At 39.0% G+C, this 20,683-nt stretch overlaps 1 protein-coding gene across 1 annotated transcript; it reads left to right on the forward strand.

Annotated features, from left to right (window-relative positions):
• Positions 1-161: 161 nt before the first annotated feature.
• cdc40 (cell division cycle 40 homolog) lies at positions 162-20,166 on the forward strand. The gene is made up of 15 exons (XM_083535091.1): positions 162-374; positions 778-864; positions 2,966-3,095; positions 3,672-3,758; positions 3,860-3,999; positions 4,097-4,193; positions 4,928-5,067; positions 6,562-6,636; positions 8,700-8,745; positions 9,883-9,984; positions 10,206-10,321; positions 10,745-10,878; positions 15,260-15,336; positions 17,809-17,953; positions 19,448-20,166. Exons 1-15 carry the CDS (start codon positions 195-197, stop codon positions 19,623-19,625), a joined length of 1,734 nt encoding a protein of 577 aa, XP_083391217.1. The 5' UTR covers positions 162-194; the 3' UTR covers positions 19,626-20,166.
• The last annotated feature ends 517 nt before the right edge of the window (positions 20,167-20,683 follow it).

Below are 20,683 nucleotides of genomic sequence, written 5' to 3' on the forward strand. Positions count from 1 at the left end.
AAGGTGCATAAAAACAGCGCTACCTCAAAATACATTTTAAAACCTAAATTAATTGCTGTGTCATCCATACAAAATGTCTAATTTGAATCTAACATTTTACAAAACACCGATTTTCAGATAAAATGTTACTAAAAGGTATAAACACACAACGCTATCTATTAGTCGTGCAGGACCCTTAGACAACAACATCAAAGATGGCGGCCGTGGTCGGTTCCCTCGTTGCGTACGGCAGTGATTCGGATTCGGAAAACGAGTCCCAATCCGGAACCAAGCCGGATCAAGTTGATCCAGATGCAGTCGCACATCTGCAGCCGTTGAAATCTGGAGAAACGAAGAGTTTGGTTCTTAATTCAGCGCCTGAAGTCGCTGTGAAGGTCAGGAAGCTAGCCGGTTGACTAGCTAACTCTCTAGCACCATGCCGCGTAGGGGCTCTGTGCAAGTTATCTTCTTAAATAATTAAGATGCATTTTACGGTTTAATATATGAATACATTTCAATTATATTCGAAAAATGAGGTCTAGTAAAGTATTATTATATGTATTTTATGATATATGCGTGTAATTGTCATTAGCCAGCTAGTTGTGTTACAGAGCAGGTATTATTATTATTATTATTATTATTATTATTATTATTATCAGTGTCCATCAGCGTGCTTTATGACTGTAATCGAATGTACTGGTGATATAATTTCACCTGCATGGCTCTTAAACGCCTCAACCTGGTCTCCAGTACAACTATAATTATGCTTCATGGAATTTATTTTTTGGTGTTTTACAGGAAGATGTTGAGACAGGAGCACATCTGGATCCCTCCCTCAAGGAGATCAACTTCAATCCCACCTATGACACCATGTTTGCACCTGAGGTAAGCTCAGGTTTAATCAGCTGCATCGAGTGGGTTACCAAATCGATTTTTATTTCGATCATGTTCGCCGAATCTCTGTTTTTTTCTACCATTTTGTTTATCTCTTCCGGATCATGTATCCTGTATGGCATTTTGGACGTGACAAATTCTCTGTGCAACAGAATTGATTCTGATTATAATCATATTACAGTTACAACTGAAAGTTTAGAAGCCTTTTACATTTACATGTGGGGTGAATTATGGAAGCAAAGCACCCAGGCGTCTCGTATCGCCGGCTCTCATTCAAAAAACGAATGATGTTTGCTTACTTTGTCCCTGTAAGAGTTTGTGTTTTAGGGATGCGCATCTCCATAACTGAGGTCGATGCGATTTGCATCTAAATGAATAGCCAACGATACATACACCAAAGATACATATACAGCTGCTACCGATACGACGCGATCCGATTTCCATTCGATTCAACTCCATGCAATACAATGCAATGGAAATAATGACTCTCTTCTATTCAATATGTTACAGAGAGTTTGCTTTAATTTCTTTGCTTCAGACTGATAGCAAAATAACAATTTATTTTAGTGTCTTCTGACTTCTAACGCCTTTCACAAATTTGTATTGCAAAAGAAAAAGATGACATAAAACCAGACATCTTTTTCTCGTTCCGTCTCCAGGACGACGCAGCTCTATCTCTGCCATGTTAATCCGTATTCTAGTCTACGTCACTAAATTTGACAAAGATTTGTATTTTGAACATAAATAAGCCGCACCTGTCTATAAGCCGCAGGTGTCTACACTGAAATCAATAAACTTTACACAGGCTTTACTGAAAGACAGTGTCTGTTACACGGCTTGTATCTAAACAGTAGCCCACCAAGAAAGTCATTGTTCACTGTCTTCCTCCTTCCTTTCACAACTATTTCTCTCGGGAGTTTATCTTTTGGCATCGTCGTGCGTTTAAAAATCACCATCGGTGAAGCTTTTCTCCCGATGCCGTGCAGCTCAGAACACAGGTGAAGTGTGTTTTCATGCCCGGTTGTTTTCAGCGTGACGAATGAATCGCTTTTCCTGTAGACAGTCCGAGTGAGCTGCAGGTCAAACGTCAGAGGAACATCATCCATATTTATAATGTGGTGCGGCCCGATTCAGTGGGAGCGCATCTGATTTAATATAAAGAGTTTCATTGGTTCACCTGAACCAGTTCTGCAATTTCATTGGTCTAATGTTATGGGGCTCAGTTTTTTTGGCTTGAAGTTTGTGAAACCGGGAAAAACCCAGGAAATATCCATAAATTAGCCGCTTTGTTGTTTAAGCCACGGGGTTCAAAGAGTGGGGAAAAAAATAGCGGCTTATAGTCTGGAAAATACGGTAAATAAATGATTTTTAACCAATGGAAATTTATGAATGCATGAACCGTTTTATTAACTTTAATGCCTTTAGTAACTTGTTCAGTCCCTATAATACGGGTTCGCGAAAATCAGTCACACAGACAAAGTTTATTGACTGAAAGAATGCACATATACACCTAAGTGCTGACCATCGAATTACATATCAGTACATAATGAACCAAAACATTGTCGAAGTCCGTTCTGTTCCACTGGTTGCACATCAACCACCTTAAGATCTATCAAGATCTGAGCAACTCAAGATCTTTGAGGGTGGATTTGATCTGTAATTAATATCAGCAGTCTACTACTATATGGCGCAAGACCACAGGTTGCATGAAAAGTTCAGCACTTAAGCGCTGAACAGCACCCAGATGAGGTTCCCCAGTCTGGTGCCCCTCAAGGTTTCTTCCTGATGTCATCTCAGGGCGCTTCTCGTTGCCACTGGTTCGCTCATTAGGGACAAACTTACAATTATGCGAGATAAACTTCAAAGCACCAAACCTTTTTTTTTCTCAACAATTTCTCTATGGGATTAATTGTATTTTAATTGATTACAATCTTTTATTCACATTTGTAACCTTTATCTCTGTAAACCTGCTTTGAGACGATGTCCATTGTTAAAAGTGCTCTACAAAAATGACTTGGTTTAAAAAAAAAAAGGTATCTATCAGCATGTAACCGTCCCGTTTTTACATACCGAATAACGTCTTCCGTTACAGTTTGGTCCTTTTAATCCATTTATGACTCAACAAATGGCTGCACCGAGGAACATGCTGTCAGGATACGCCGAGCCAGCCCACGTCAACGACTTCATGTTCGAACAACAGCGAAGGACGTTTTCTACTTTTGGTAAGGCTTGCTGAAACCCGGGCCAAATCAATTGTACGCAGTAGAGGTCCACCGTTTCATTGGTTTCGCCGATTAGTCGCTAAAACCATCGGCATAAAATTTAGAGCGATAGTTTTTCCGGGTTGCGTTATACCGTGCAAGAGCGGCCTCTTGAGGTCGATCACTGATGTCATGTTCTGTTTATATATTTAATATTTTACATTTATTTTGTATGTAAAAAATTTTTTTTAATTTATTTGGAGTTTTACTTTTTGTTTCAGTTTGAATGTGTCTTTTATTTTTCTGCAATATTTATGAATATGATTGATATTCATATTTATTTCATTTAGCACATTTTCATGATTCAGTATTTATAAATTTGTGTAATAAAAAGTAACGCTGTAAAAAAAAAGTAACGGATTTTTGTCCAGCAATGAGTCATCTGTGTCCATTACTGTAATGCCTGATAGTGTTAATACGGTGTATATAAAGCAAAGTTAAATCTGAATCATAAAATGGGCCTAAAAACAGCTCGTATACTCCAGGATGCTTCTCTTTGATCATTCATTCATTCACACTAGAATGTATGTTTTGCAGGCTATGCTTTGGACCCATCCACGGACAGCAGTCAGGTCTCGTCAAGCAGTTATATAGGAGCAGTGGACGAGGCGGAGAAACACAAAGGTGCACACGGGTCACGACGGTGTCTTTAAAATACACGACAGCATACAATGTGTCTAAACTCCGCCCTTTATATTGTTTTTTTTTTTTTTTTTTTTTCGAAGGTCAAACTGTTTTCGAATCGGGCCCAAGAAAGATGGAAAAAAGAAAGAAGGTGAAAGGAGGAGACGCATCGGAGATCGACAGCTTCCTGGGACCCTGGGCTAAATATCAGAACGAGAAGGAAGTCGCTAAACCCAGCGAGGTCCAGGCTATGAATGAGTTTTTCATATCAGTACAGAATAAACTATACGCAAAAAAACCACTCTTTTTTCAATTGTTTTATTTCTTTTGCTTGACAGGAGGAGCAGAAGGAGTTGGATGAAATCACAGCGAAGAGGCAGAAGAAAGGCAAAAATGAGGATGAGGCTCCTGCAGAGGAGAAGACCATTCTACACGGTGAGAGTCTCCCTCTTCTCTTCCACCGTGCTGGAAATCCATGGTTTCAGCTGGTTCGATTCTATTGGCAAAAAAGTTCGTGGTCACCTGACCACAAGATTCAGCCTTTTTCTGCGTCTCATTCCACATGCAGTCCGCATTCACGTCTCCGATAACCTTCACTCTTCCCGGGAAGCCTAGAGCGTGCTCGTGGGGATTTGTGCTCGCTCGTGCATGCTCACCCTCGGTTTTTCGGGGAGAAGCGGAAAGCCGGATCTTTCTTTTATAATTCTGATTAATTTATATTTTTTTGTATATGATAGTTTATATACTTTTCCTTACATTTCGAATAAATTCTTATCGATCCCTAAGAAATTGCAGATAAGTTTCCAACTTTTCAAATATTTTCAAAATTCCCCAGATGAAGTTCCCACGGACAGTTTGGGAATTTTCCAGTAATTCTCCGCTTCTTTGCAACCCTAGTTGCGTATGCAGAAGCAGGAGGTAGCCATTTCCTTCTCCTCTTCCTAACTTTATAAATTCCACCGGTGAACTTTTCTAAATAGGGGAATATTTTGCAGATAAACAGCAGCTGTTAACATCAAATTCCCCATGCCTCCAACCACACACACACACACACACACACACACACACACACACACACACACACACACACACAACCCCCAGCTGCCTTTGTGAATGTCAACCCTCGTTACATCACACTGACCTTTTCCGTTGCTCTTGTTTCTCCACAGTTAAAGATGCATACGATTACCAGGGCCGGTCCTACCTGCACATTCCACAGGACGTGGGTATTAACCTGCGCTCGCCAGACATCCCTGAGAAATGCTACCTGCCCAAAAAGCAGCTGCACGTCTGGACCGGACACACAAAGGTAATGCAGGGTCTTAAAAAGTCCACATTTTACGAGACTCAACAGCCAATCAGCATGTCCCGTTTTTGACACGAATCTCTTTCAGATTGTCCCGCAGACGGGTTTTATTTTTGTCAGCTACGGGCTAGTTTAGCGATACTCGGCTCAAAATAACTGAAAGAATTTAGGGCTCGGATAAGGCAGCTTTTTTGAATGTCGTGATGCAGGTCTTATATTTCACTTTTCATTCTTAAAAAGATCCTTAAAAGTCATAGGTTTTTTTCTTGGTGAAACCTGCAGAAAACCAGTGTATAAGAGCAGAACATGAAAATGGAATCTTCATTTTGATCCATAATAATACAGGAAGTCCCCGACTTACAATGGAGATGTGCTCCGATGAGCCGATCGTAACTTGTGATCAGTATGGAGTAGTGTAATATGTTAATAATTTACACAAATTGCAGTATTTTAGACAAACAGAGCAATTTACACCAGTGTACTGTATAAACTACAGTATACAGTATGTATTTATGTATGTGGCACGAATGGGGTGCAAATGTAGGGCTGAGCAATTTCTTCATATCGCTTTCATCATCATAAGATCGAAAAATCGTAACTCGGGCACCATCTGTAATTGAATCAGATTCAAGAATGTGTAATATGTCTGAGAAGGCTTTTAAAGAGCTGTGAAAAGTTTTGCATTCAAGTCTATCAAAGAACACTTGATGATCTCAACATTGGTGGAACTGTACATTTGCTGGAATGGACCTTTTGTTGTCACCCAGATGAAGATTGGTAGGTGGGCTTATCGCTAAGTCTCTTCCCCATACCATCTCGTGGAGGTTTTTATTCCCACCGTCACCTCTGGCTCACTCATTAGAGATTAAAAAATAAATAAAAACCTATAGGGACAAATATTTTATATTTGTAAATGATTTCTTTCTGAAATTATTTTTTTTTTGTCATTTAAAAAAGTTAGACAGGGTGTGTAAGAATGGTGCATTTGTACTAATTCAGGATTATGTATAACTCAAACTGTGAAGTCAGAAGCTGCTTGTTGGCAGTTTTTATTTGCGACTTTAAGCCTTTTTTTGGTGGCATAATACAGTGAACGGGTTCTTGTTTGTACCCTGTCTTACAGCAAGTTGTGGAGCGTTAGGAATAGGATTTTAAACGCATTATTGTATTCTTCATTTAAAGCGATAAATAAAGCATTTGTCCATTATTTGATATTTTTCTGTTGAATTTGCATTAAAAAAGGAACCACCTTTCTGGTGTAGGTGCGTCCAAAATTCTTAAAACGTAACCCCCTGCGAGTTCCGGGGGTCCACTGTAGTTTGAAAATCGTCTGCAGCGTATTCTTCGTCCTGCTTAGCATCCATGTTATACACAGACTTTCCTATGAAACTCCCATGTTGCCCAATCATGACATTTTGACCATGACCTGATATTTCTGCAGGCTTCCACTGTCTGGAAAGTGTGTCGAAAGGTTTTTATCTCTGTTTCCATTCGCAGGGTGTCAGCGCTATTCGACTGTTTCCTGTGTCTGGACATCTGCTGCTCTCCTGCTCTATGGACTGTAAGATTAAGGTGTGTTCTATTCCTTATCTAGTCTATCATGGCCAGAGATGCATTCAGGTGGAAAATGGGAGGATGATTTTTCTCCACCGTATCACACTGCATAATTAAACAGGATGTATATCGATATGCACGACTTGCTTTAGGAGTATTATATGTGAAATAGGCTGGAGAAAAAAAAACTCCATGACCAGATTATGATTGAAAAATTTTGTTCATAATGAAATAAGACACTTTATTAACTGCTTTTGAAGAAGTGCAAAACCACCAAGCAGTCCAGGAGATATGACCAACAATGGTTCTTTGAATGAATGGATATTAAAAGAATGGCGGTTCCATCAAAAATACTGACTCAATATTTCAGTGTTCATAAAAGTGTAAAATTCACTATATGGACAAACGTGTTGAGGCGCTTCCCTTTTTCAGACATTTGCGGTTCTTCTCAAAAATTTACGCACATCTGAAGGCACGATTGTATTGGATGCTGTAGCATGAAATTTTCCCCTTAAGGTAGGAGACCCAAACCTGTTAAAGCTCCATGAAGATATGCTTTATATGAGTTGGAATGAAAGATGTCCTGCTATAGAGCTCAAAACCCTTTGGGGTGAATTAGAACTTGTTCCTGGTTTTCCCAACACCCTTGTGGCTGAATGAGCACAAATCTTCACAAGCGAAGAGCGAAGCTTATTCTAGCAAATGGGAACTGCATGTGGAATGTGACGTTCAAAAAGCGCAAGAATCTTATGGTCAGGTGTCCACAAACTTTTCATCTATATAATTATAAACAATAGTAGAGTCTTAATTATACCATTTTTGCATCATTCTAATAGTTCAGTTCATATCGACAATCCACGAGTTTCTGCACATAGTCAGAGTCCAAATCTATGCAAGTGTGGATTAAATCAAATCACTGTCATCTCCATACCCCCTGTGCTCTACATCTGCCTCTTTCACACCAACTACCTGCATGTCTTCCCTCACCACATCCATAAACCTCCTCCTTAGTCTTCTTCTTTTCCTCCTTCCTGGTGGCTCCATCCTCAGCATTCTCCTACTGATATACCCCATGTCCATCCTCTGCACATGTCCAAACATCTCAATCTCACCTCCCTCACCATGTCTCCAAAACGTCCAACATGCGCTGTCCCTCTAATAAACTCATTTCTAAACGTCCATCGTCATCACTCCCAACGAAAACCTCAACATCTTAAATCAAATCACTGTTAATCTACATTTCAACTTTACTGCACTCTAGATTAGAGCTGCTGCTGTCGATTATTTTGAGGAATCGATTATTCCGACCATTAATCAAGTAACCAGATAAGAAGTTCTTTTTCTTTATTAAAGAGCAACAATAAATATACAAGAGAAAATAAGACTGGTCTCTCAAAACAACCAAGTAATTTTTGAAAAAAACAAAAAATTTTATTGCTGAAATTGCAAATGATCTGTGAAGACTAAACCAATTTAGTGCATTTAACTGCCAAATTCTATCAAAATGTAAATACAAAGTTATACATAAAAAAAATCATAAATCGAAATAAAATTTTTATTACTCTATATAAAAAAAGATAAACAAACTGAAAGGTGTTTTCGTTATGTTTCAGTTTAAATCCTATGAAAGCTGGTGGGTTTTTTTCCTCTCGTAATTCTGACTTAATTTCTCGTAAACATCCGACGTTTCTGGTGCGTGTTGCGGTTAAAACGAGGCCTCCTAAAGAGTCGATTGTTAGAAAATGTAACTGTAAAATATATACTGTATATGTTTGTATACACAATATAGACAAAAGTTAGTAGACACTTTTTCTTTTCACATTTGGTCCCAATTTACTGCCTCCACTCTTGTGGGAAGATTTTGGCTCAGCCACACGGATGTTATTAAAGTCTACCTCAATCTAAAAACATTCTATACAGTTGTGTGCCTACAACATTGTGGTAACAGTTTGGGGAAAAACCACATATGATGCCTGGGAAAGTCAGGTGTCCCAATACTTTTGTCCAAATTGTGTGTGTGTGTACTGTATATATGATCTCACGTCAAGGTCTAAAAATAATCTCCTTTCTTCCCCTTGCAGTTATGGGAGGTGTACGGTGACCGGAGATGTTTACGCACGTTTATCGGTAAGATTCGACTCCTTCCACCAATCGCTATACTACAGTTGTTTGAGTAATTTTTTTTAATTGTAGGCTTATTTTATTTTATTTACATTTTTTTGTGAAGTGTGGCACAGAATAGAAATGTGATAAATAAGCATTTAATGTAAATCAGTCAACTGCACTCTACAGGGATATAAACTCTTCACTAGGGCTTTCTAAGTCTCGGTTCGGTTTCATTAAAGTTCAGTTAGGTGGAAGAAATGCATCTTTTTTTAATTAACGCAGTTTATCATTACATTTGATGTTAAGTTTATATTTTTTAAGCAATTTAAAAAAATATTAATATTAAAAAATAATTAGGGTAATGGTTAAAATATTTTTTTTATATTTTATAAAAACAATATGTAACAAGTAGGAAAAAATCTAATTAATGCAAAAAACCTTTTTATTATACTGATTAAATTGCGTAATCGATCAAATTAGCACTAATTACATCAAATAATTAAAATGAAATGCATCAAAATATTTAATTAGTTAAAAAAGTTTTTAGACCCCATTCGGGTGATCGATGCGTATATGTGTGCATGTTTTTAACATTAAATATTTATTTTTGTAAAGATATTCAAATTCTTGAAGACTTGAAACACTAAAGAATCCACGTCGTGAGACGTGTAAAATCAGGGGTGACCGCGATTTCGTGCACGTGCAATACTACATACTACAAATCGTATTTCCAGTACAGAGCGCGTAAAAACAGTGACACTGCGCTAACTCTACTTTCTTTCTTTTTTAATCGTTCTGCACGTTTACTAATCTTTTCAAAAATGCACTCAGCCTTCGAGGCGGAGACTAAACAAACTTGCGATCCGTCACTAATTTTGTTCCTGAAGGAAAATGTGCACCGGTAAACCCCTAACAAATTATTTAATATGAATATTTTTTACATTTATTTTATTTTATTTTACTTCATCTTTACATTTATTGTACTGTGAGTAACTGCAACCTGACAGTTTGCCCCGTGGCATCAAAAGTATTCTGATTTGATGGTTTATTTAATATTTTACTCATTAAATCTATTTATTGAAATCTCCTTTAATTCAATTAATCAATTTAATCAGATTAATTTAATCCTCATTAATTGCCAATTCCTGTGTTGTGTAGGTCACAGTAAAGCAGTGCGTGATATCTGTTTCAACAACGCCGGGACTCAGTTTCTCAGTGCTGCGTACGATCGCCATCTCAAACTGTGGGATACAGAAACCGGTGAGTTTGTGATCAGCTTTCTACAGAAATCTCACCTTTTTGAATTTTTTACTGGTTTGGTGTTTTAGAGCTTTGGATCATCGAGTGTGTTTTGTCCTGCTTTATGCTCTGCCAGCAGGGGGAGCATGTTACCGGATCGGTTTAAATACTGCATGTAGACCAGCGTCCTCGTATGTCCTGCTGTGGAAACCTAAAAATCTATTTAAATGTTTAATTCTCAGGTCAGTGCATCTCGAAGTTTACGAACGGAAAAGTGCCGTACTGCGTGAAGTTCAATCCTGATGAAGACAAACAGAACCTGTTTGTATCCGGCATGTCGGACAAGAAGATTGTGCAGGTTAGTGTGTGTGTAAGAGGCAGAAAAATTGCTTACCGGAGTCCTTAACGTCTAGCTTTGTTAGATCTCTCACACCCACGCACCCCACGCTATTTGCTCTCGTCAGTAAATCAAAAGGCAAGACCTTATTTCACACTCGGTGCTTCTCTCCTCAGAGAATTGAGAGTAGTGAAGTGTAGATCGAGTCACGTAGAGCTGCAGAGTTCTCCCTAAATCTTCCAAAAGATAGATGGGGAGGAGTTACGTGGTGGCAGAGCGCTACATCATCCATAAACTTGCCGAAGAGAGACCTCTCTGACCTTTAACTCTCTTCATGGTGGTTTTCTTATCCCTTGGACCTCCAGCACAACGTTCTATCAGTCAGTGACTTATTGAGAAACGAACAAGCCCCAATCCTGTTCGTCTTCCCTCTTTCACTTTCAGTGGGACATTCGCTCCAAAGAGGTGGTTCAGGAATACGATCGTCACCTGGGAGCGGTCAACACCATCACGTTCGTGGATGAGAACCGCCGCTTCGTCAGTACATCCGACGATAAAAGTCTGCGCGTGTGGGAATGGTAAGTGTGTGTGTATAAATAAACCAGTTCAGAATCTCAAAGACACTTAATTATTTACATCCCTGCCGCCAAGATAGTCCTCTATCGGTCACGGATCATGGAAAGTGAAACTTAAAAGTGACTTAAATCTGTCACAGGAGTGGTTTTATTTATTCTAGTTGATTAAAATTATTCCAACTTCAGACTTTTTTTACATTTTTATTTCCAACATTATAACAACAGAATATTAGTAAAAGCTAACACAAGTGAACACAACATGCAGTTTTTAAATGAAGGTTTTTATTATTGAGCAAACAAAAATTCCAAAACTACATGGCCCTGTGTGAAAAAGTGTTAAAACTGTGGTTTATCACACTTGAGTTAAATTTCTCCAGCCACACCCAGGCCTTATTACTGCCACAACTGTTCACTATCAATAAATCTCTTAAATAGGACCTGCCTGACAAAGTGAAGTCGACCAAAAGATCTTCAAAAGCTAGACATCGTGCCGAGATCCAAAGACATTTAAAAACAAATGAGAGAAGTCCCCCATTACATCTGGAGTAAAAGTAACACCGTGTTTCAGAAAAAGAACATCATACCAACAGTAAAATATGGTGGTAGTGTAATGCTCTGAGGCTGATTTGCTGCTTCAGGACCTGGAAGACTTGCTCTGATGAAATGAAACCATGAATTTTGCTGTTTAACAAAACATCTTGAAGGAAAATGTCTGGCCATCTGTTCCTGTCCTCAAGCTGAAGAGAACCGAGGTTCTGATTTAAAACACACCAGCAAGTCCGCCTCTAAATGGCTGAAGAAAAACAGAATAAAGACTTTGGAGTGTCCTAGTCAAAGTCCTGACCTGAATCCTATTTAGATGCTGTGGCATGACCTTAAAAAGGCGGTTCATGTTTGAAAACCCTCCAATGTGGCTGAATTACAACAATTCTGCATAGATGAGTGGAGCAAAATCCCTTCACGGCGCTGTAACAGACTCACTGCAAGTTATTACAAACGCTCGATTGCAGTTGTTGCTGCTAAGGTTGAATTTCCGTTAACGTGTGTTAAGTCAAAAGAGAAGAAGGGCGACAGGGTGGTATGCCTGGAACACCTGGAACCTCTCCCTGAACCGCCATCGTGCTTGAAACCTCTGTCTGACCAGAGTTTGTTCTTGTTCCTCAGTGCATTTTGGAACGTCCCTTCATGCTTAATGAAGTATAACGATTTGTGGCAGCCTTCTGTAGAGTTCCCAGATCATTTCCTCAGATCATCGGTTTTCATCCTCTGTCCATGCCTTTTAGCTCCCATCCAAGTCCTCTTGCTGTCCGTATGCACCAGCTGCACGTGAGCCTAATTAGACTTTCGCCCTCAGACACGGTGCCAGTTTTCTGCTCTCCAGCTGAGGCTCAAGTTACATTGTTTGGGGGTTGTTACTGAGGTTGTGTACTCCAGGGCTTTTTTTTTTTCCGCTCCTTTAAAAACAGAAACACACACACACACACACACACACACACACACAGAGTGATTAATTTAAAAGAGCTGCAGTGTGCAGCAGGGTTTGCCAAGTTTCCCCCCAGTGCACAGGGACATTCAGTAAATGTGAGCAAGTGGGAGCTGGAACCCTCACCATCACCAAGTGCCAACACAGGGGTTTGCTTTTGTTCCTACTAGAGTTGCAGAATTAAAGGAATTTTAAATTCTGGAAACTTTCATTGGGAATTAACATTAATTAATGGTAATTTTACAAAATTGCAGGTGAGCCTGTAACAGGGAACTTAAATATAAAACTCTTTCAGGATAATTTTGGTTTAAACAACCAGACTGAATGCAATTTTAGTGGAATATTTATACAGCAGGGTTACAGAGGCCACGCCCTCTACAGGCAATGTGCATTCCTCCATAACACATGATGTAAATGACATACATTTTACATACATTCCTGTTTAAAACTTCTTTATACAGTGTGTAAGCTTCTGTGCAACAAAATTATACTAACAAAAATTTTTTTGTTTGCAATTTTTATTTAACTATTTTTATTAGTTTGCGTGCATGTCCGCTTATAACCAAACAGAAAAAAGATTTTGGGTTACACAGTTTATATTAATTTCCCCAAATTTCGAATTCATGCCTGTAAATGACCATAAATCCCTGGTATGTTTCCAAAATCCCATCAAAAGTTTCCGAAATTGTACCGTAAATCTTCCACCTCTTTGCGACCCTCTTTCCTACACAATCTGTATCTGAGAAATGTGACTTTTTATCCCTCAGTCCTCCTCAGATGGAGGGATTTAAGAGATCAACAGGCAGCAGAAACTATGCAACGAAGGGAATCTGAATCTGAAAAATGAGGAATCTGAAACCATCGAGAGACGATAGTGTAGATAACAGAACAAACAACTTTTGGGAAGTTTTTGGAGGGATTGGATCCCTCCTCTGGGATAGCCCATTAATATCTTCTATCTTCTAATATCTTCAGAGTAAAACCCCCACGTTTTACTCTGGATGCCCTTCCTAACACAACCCTTCCTTATTTATCCGTGTTTGAAACCGGCACTAAGACTGGGTTGTTGTGCTTACTATCTCTCTGACTCGAATCATTTGGGATGTATTTTGTGTGTAACTTCGCTCAGGTTGCAGCGATGGCCCACTTTTCAGCCTCCATACCCAGTGTGTGTTGATACCTTCCAGATGTGGAAGAGGGAGAGAGGCAACAACAAGAAGTGAAATAGTTTCTGCAGTGAAATATGTTCCTGTGGGGTCCCCCCCCCACACACTTCCCTCTTTCCTCCGACTGAAGACTAAGATGTTAACCTTAAATCACATCAGACGTTTCCCTTTCTGTCATTTCTGATCATGGTGTAATCATGCACAAAATTCACGGTTCGCTACGTACCTCGGTTTTGAAGTCACGGTCCGCTTCAATTTTAAGGGTGAACAAATGCGAAACACAAAATTGCTTCTCGTTTTTTATTATATTAACATTTCTAACCATCGACAGTTGACGGTTTTTTAAAAACAGTTTTAAATAAAATATATAGAAAATCTAACAGAATAAATCCAATCAATGCAATACACATTTTTCATCCTACTGATTAAATTGAATAATCGATCAAATTAAATAAATGGATAAATTAAATATGGAACTTTTTTTAGACCCCATTTGGGTAATACAGATGTATGGTATGTATACAGATGTGTATGCAAGTGTGTGTTTTAATATTAATATTTTATTTTCTAAAGATAAGTAACTGTTCTTCATATTTCAGCATACGTTAACAAATGTCAGCATTTGAGACGCAAGATATTTATTTATTTATTTATTTGTTAATTCATAACTGATTTCATTCTTTCCATCCTTCATTCATTCACTCCCTCGCTATGCGGAATTGTCAGAATTTCCTCTTTTGAAGAGAAATTCTTGAAGTAAATAAAACTCAAAAGAACCCCTAATGCCAGACTGACGCAAAAACGTTGGAGCAAATCGCGTTTTCAGGTCCGAATCGAGCAGCCACAGTGACACTGCACTGAACGTGCGACACGGAGACTGAGTAAACTTGAGGCCCGCCACTTAATGTGTTCATGTTCACTATGTTTCAATGTAAAAAGGATCGGATAGAACGGCCCCAATTTATCGCGAAAAATCAAAACTTGCAGTGAATTGTTTGAGTTTTATGTTGAAATAAGGTCAGTTATAAATTAAAATACAATTATTAATTATAAAACGGAAGTAAAAGTATACCTAAAACACTGTACAGTGTATCATATTTACCCGAGAGAAAGATCACGTCGTGTTGTTTACGAAAGCGGAGAATTAAGTCGCGTTACAAGAATTTCCGCATATTTATTGGTTGTAGTTTCATCTGACTTCTGAAAAAAGGGGCGGAGTTGAAGACGTATGTCACCGAATTTAGCCAATGAAAATAAAGAGACCCAACCTCTATATCAAGTTAATGACTTGATCAATGAATCTCAGAGGTCCCAGCCTTCACCTGCCTCATTGATGGCGATCATCAAACAGGGCAGCGCTGAATTGCAAATGAACTTTCAGCAACCAAAAAGGTCTTCAGTGGAGCCTAATTAGAGTTGAGTGCAGTGTTTCGAATGTGTCATGAGAGAAAAATCATCAAAATTGTTTATTTACTGATTCTTTGGAGAATTCAACTGAGCCTTATGGCTCGTCCCAGTTGTTATAACCTGCCTATGAACTGACCACCTGTATGATAGTGTTGTATTGGTTGTACTGTAAATCTACTCCACCTTCATAAGTTCTTGGCACTAATCATGAAAGCCATTTTAGTTACTAAGCATCATATGAGGGGGAGTTAATTTATTGAGTTAATTGATTTACAGACTGATTTAATTTTTTGTTCCAATTAAATGTCTTTTTTTTTTTTTTTTTTAGGGACATTCCTGTGGATTTTAAATACATTGCAGAACCCAGTATGCATTCAATGCCTTCAGTGACTCTGTCCCCTAACGGTGAGTGTGTGCTTTTCTTGACATCCGCACCACATGCATCTTTTCTTGAACCAGTTTTCTCTCTTTCCACGCACTTAAAAGGAATTTCCTTGGGGACTGGGGGTAATGTTGAGTGAGGAAAAATTACCAATGAGTGACAAATTTGAAGGAAAAGAAAAAGAGGGGTGACTCTGGTAGGATTCTTTGACCAATTTTCAATCTATATTACAGTCGCAGTGGACAGATTAGCAGCGCTCCTGTATTTATTTTTTTAATAGAAAGGACGACTGCAGTGTCCCTGTCACGGTATGAGATGCAGCAGTGTTTCTCGAGTGCGTGTCCTCTCCTTTAAATAGCAGCGCTGTATGACTGCGTCGGTGTAAACAGCTTCTGTTCTCAACCTGGTTGGTGTTTGACAGCAGCAGCAGCGACAGACATCACCGCCGCTATAACGGGAACTAGTAGGAAATGAGCCGTGGGTTCTTTTCGCCCCACTTTCTTTCTCCATAAGTACTGTTTTGAGTGCACGTCGAAAGCGTCGTGCCTGAATGCCGAGTGATTCTCAGGGGGGGGATTTTGGATATGCTTATGCTGGGGATCATTCCTCAGGATTTGCATATAATGGTAATTGGAATTTCGGTACAGTTTGGAGGGGAAGAAATGCAAAAGCAAAAATAGCTTGTCGGGTTTTTTTTATTTATTTATTTATTTTTTATTAACGCAGTTGATTATTATTAACATTTTGAACATCGTGTTTTTGAAACGATTTTAAATGAATTGGTTAAATGATATCTAAAATGATTTTAAATACTTTTATAAAAAAATATATATAATCAAATGAATGCGATACATTTTATTATATTGATTGAATTGAGTCATCACTTAAAGTCAACTGAAATAAAATGAATAAATTTCTTAGACCCCATTTGAGTAATACACGTGTGTACATTTGATATTGAATTTTCTTAAGATGTTTTATTCGACTGTTCTGCTCATTTCAGCAGACTTCAACAAACGTGTTCATTCCTTCTATCTTTCATTCGTTCACTCCCTCGATATGAGGTATTGTCGGGATTTCCTCCTTTTAAGAGAAAGTCTTAAAGCTGTACACCAGGGGTGTCAAACTCAGGCCCTATAAAGTGTATATATAGTATATAAAGATTTGGCCTGCGAGATCATATCAAATGTGTATTAGATCTGGCCCGTTTCTATGTTTCCTCCCCGACACACTGCTCCAACTCCGTGTCCGAACTGCTCAAACGCTTTCTGTGTTCACCAGCACATATCTGTGTGAGTAACTGTTCTCTTTAATGAAGATGAACAAAACACCACTCAGGAGTCTCACTGATGAACACCTTCACTCCATCCTGAGGATTTCCTCAGCTCAGAGCCTGAACCCAGACATTGATGCACTTGCATATAAGAAGAGATGCAGGAATCTGATTTCAACCAATCAGAGTAAATCAGAGTGTAGCGAACTGAGTTTGAAGGAATGTTGTCTTTATGCACCTTTTCTATTACAAGGTATTGAGTGTTAATAGTTGAAAGATTGAAGGAAATTATTATTATTTTTGGTTATTTTGTTGTTGGCCTGTAAAAAAAAAAAAAAAAAAGAGAGAGAGAGAGAGAGAGAGAGAGAGAGAGAGAGAGAGAGAGAGAGAGAGAGAGAGAGAGAGAGAGAGAGAGAGAGAGAGAGAGAGAGAGAGAGAGAGAGAGAGAGAGAGAGAGAGAATAAGAAACAAATGTGTGTTTTTATTTCAAATGTCATTTCTCATGTGTTTATAATATTAAACTTTGGTTGTTCCAAATTCAATGTTAATGCAAAACTAAAGTTTGTTTCCATATAAAAAGGTTGAACATTACACATCTGGAGAAACGGAAAACATGCACAATTGCAGTCAGTTTTTCAAAAAATATTGAGTTTGGCCGATGACTTCGTCCCACTTTTTAATTTTGGCCCACTGTGAATTTAAATTTGACACCCCTGCTGTACATGTAATCCACAAGACTGTGATAAAGACTGTCGTAAAATTTAGACTGTGGTAAAAACAATATCTGCGCACTAGAAATCGTATTTCTGGTACGTGAGCGAGCAGCCACAGTGACACTGCGCTAACTCTAGTTTCCTGTTAATACCCCTGACATTGGAGTGTATGTTTTCAAGTTTAATATTAATATTAATAATAATAATAATGGAAAACAAAAAAAACATACACAAAACTGTGCTCAAAATGCAAGGCGGAGACTAAACAAACTTGCGGTCTGCTACTTGATACGTTTTTGAGGGAACTCCAAAACCCTGCACCGAAATATGTGTGTGGCAAAAATACACTTTCACACTGCTAACAAATCAACTTAAACCAGCTTAGTCATTCTCTCTCTCTCTCTCTCTCTCTCTCTCTCTCTCTCTCTCTCTCTCTCTCTCTGTCTCTGTCTCTGTCTGTCTGTCTGTCTGTCTGTCTGTTGGTTAACCCATTTTTCTTTTCTTCACAGGGAAGTGGCTAGCTTGCCAGTCCATGGATAATCAGATCCTAATCTTCGGTGCTCAGAACCGATTCAGGCTGAACAAGAAGAAGATCTTTAAAGGTCACATGGTGGCTGGATATGCTTGTCAGGTGGACTTTTCTCCAGATATGAGGTAAATGTGCTTCGGGTGGAGCGAATTTATTTGATTTACTCATTCACACACACACACACACACACACACACACACACACACACACACACACACACACACACACGGAAAATGCGATCCGGATAAGATTTATACAAGTGTTAAACAAATCCGTCCAAAAATCTGTAGGTTTACAAGCCTGATTTATTACAATTCTCACACACACACACACACACACACACACACACACACAGACCCAGTCTGTATTGGGACACCTGATTTCTCCAGCTATACGTTCTGGTTGTAACCACAAATCTACAGGACGCAATTTTCCCTTGAACTACGAGACCTGAAGCTTTTCCATCGTGGAAATGCCCCTGTGCACAAAGCCAGCTCAGTTAAAGATCTGCTTTACATGGATTGGAGTGAAGGATCTCCTGCTTAAGAGCTCCGACCTCAACCCTATTAAATATATTTGGGACGAATTGGAACGACACCCCAGGACTCCTCACCTACATCAGCGCCTGGATTTTATAACCACAAAAGGACACTAAATGTGGAACGGGATTTTAAAAGCACCACAAACTTTTTCAGCGAGACTCTAAATGTCTAACGAAAATGCAATATTTACTGTAATTTCCGGACTATTAAACGCACCCAAATATAAGCCAGTGTCTGTTACACGGCTTGTATCTAAACAGTAGCCGACCAAGAAAGTCATTGTTCACTGTCTTCCTCCTTCCTTTCACAACTATTTCTCTCGGGAGTTTATCTTTTGGCGTCGACCTGCGTTTAAAAATCACCATCGGTGAATCTTTTCTTCCGATGCCGTGCAGCTCAGAACACAGGTGAAGTGTGTTTTCATGCCCGGTTGTTTTCAGCGTGACGAATGATTCACATTTCCTGTAGACAGTCCGAGTGAGCGGCAGATCAAACGTCAGAGGAACATCATCCATATTTATAATGTGGTGCGGCCCGATTCAGTGGGAGCGCATCTGATTTAATATAAAGAGGTTCATTGGTTCACCTGAACCAGTTCTGCAATTTGTCTTGAAGCTTGTGAACCCGGGAAAAACCCAGGAAAAATCCAAAAATAAGCCGCGGGGTTCAAAGCGTGGGGAAAAAAGTATCGGTAGTGGTAGTTCTATTCCGTTTTTTTTGTAGAGCGATTTTAAAGATGGACATCGTCTTTAAGCAGAGTTACAGAGATAACGAGGTTATAAAGTTAGAACGTATAAGTTTAGTGCCTATAATTTAGTTCCTTACAGTGACGACTGTGTGGGGGGGGGTAATTTACATCCACATCTGGGTGACACCGAATGTCCATTCATTCATGTCCATAATATAAATTTGTGTAATCCTATTAAAAGGCATTCAATTGAAAACATTTCTCCGTTTTTAAATCCCAATAACCCAGTTTTCTGTCCCGGTTATTTAATATAGATTTTATAACGGTGTATTGCACATGATGTCCTATATACTGACGCCTCTATATATAAACCATACTTCTCTCTTTAGTTACGTGGTGTCTGGCGATGCAGATGGGAAGCTGAACATCTGGGACTGGAAGACCACCAAGCTGTACCATCGGATTAAAGCGCACGACAAAGTGTGTATCAGCGCTATATGGCATCCACACGAGACCTCGAAGGTCATCACCTGCGGCTGGGATGGTCAGATCAAACTCTGGGACTAATTTAGTCACCGGAAAAACACGGAATCTTAATTTTTTTTGCCATTTTGTATTTCGCTGAGGTCGGTATTTCTGGGTTCGTGATTATGGAATATGGAGATGCGTATAGGTTTTTGTACGGACTGGTATCCAGCCCTGATTTTCTAGTTTGTTTTCTATCTTTCCCTCCGATTACAGAGACTCCGGGCACTTGCCCTTTTATGTGCTTGTTATTTCATGGTTGTGTTCCTGCCATGTGGCGCTGTACTCCCAAAATCACGCTTACGTGAGGACGGCTTTATAGCGCAGCTACTCAGCGTCTCTCTGTGAACATAATAAAACATTTTGTACCTTTTTTTTCCTCGCTATGGTTCACTATACCACTGTTTAGACTCCGTTATTTATGTTAATGCGCTTGCTTATGCGTTTGTTCGTGTGTTCTTTTAAGGTTGAGCTGCAATGATGCCAGTTTTATTCCCAGCTCCGAGTTGCTCAGTGTTTGAACCAGTTCAGTCAGTTTGGGACGAGTTTCAACGTTTTAATAAAATATTCATCCACTGCATAACACCTGCCTATTAATCGGAAACTATTGAGGAGCTGAATGTAATTCTGTGGGTGATTTGGGGAAGTGTGTGGTTAAGATGCTACTTTTGGGCCCTTGAGCAAGGCCCTTTAACCCTCTGTGCTCCAGGAGCTCTGTATCATCACCAACTCTGCACCATGACTTCAGCTTCTCAACATCACCGGGATATACGAAGAAGGAATTTCACTATGCTGTAATGTGCCGTTGACGAGTATAAAGCTCTTTTCTTTGCTTTTCTCTTTTCTGTTTTATTTCCATTTTCTCCGTTTTACTTTTTCCTGTCCTCTTTTTTTTTTTTTCACCCGTTTCCTATTTTTCATTTCCCCTTTTTTACAATTGTTTACCAAGGCACAGAGTTTGTATAATAATTTTTTTGAATTCTCCATCATATGGTTGTAAGTCATTCAGAGTAGGTTGAATCGATTAAACGCACCAGCTGGCAGGTATTTTTTGAAAATAATTGAGAAAATATGTTTCGGTAATAGAAATGTCACAAATC

This window comes from Silurus aristotelis (genome assembly GCF_946808225.1).
Source record: "Silurus aristotelis genome assembly, chromosome: 29".
Taxonomy (NCBI): Eukaryota; Metazoa; Chordata; class Actinopteri; order Siluriformes; family Siluridae; genus Silurus; species Silurus aristotelis.

Coding starts and splice junctions, on each gene's coding strand:
- cdc40 (XM_083535091.1), top strand. CDS start 195: ATGGCGGCCGTGGTCGGTTCCCTCGTTGCGTACGGCAGTGATTCGGAT. Junction 3,096..3,671: donor AAGGACGTTTTCTACTTTTG/GTAAGGCTTGCT, acceptor TATGTTTTGCAG/GCTATGCTTTGGACCCATCC. Junction 8,746..9,882: donor ATGTTTACGCACGTTTATCG/GTAAGATTCGAC, acceptor TGTGTTGTGTAG/GTCACAGTAAAGCAGTGCGT.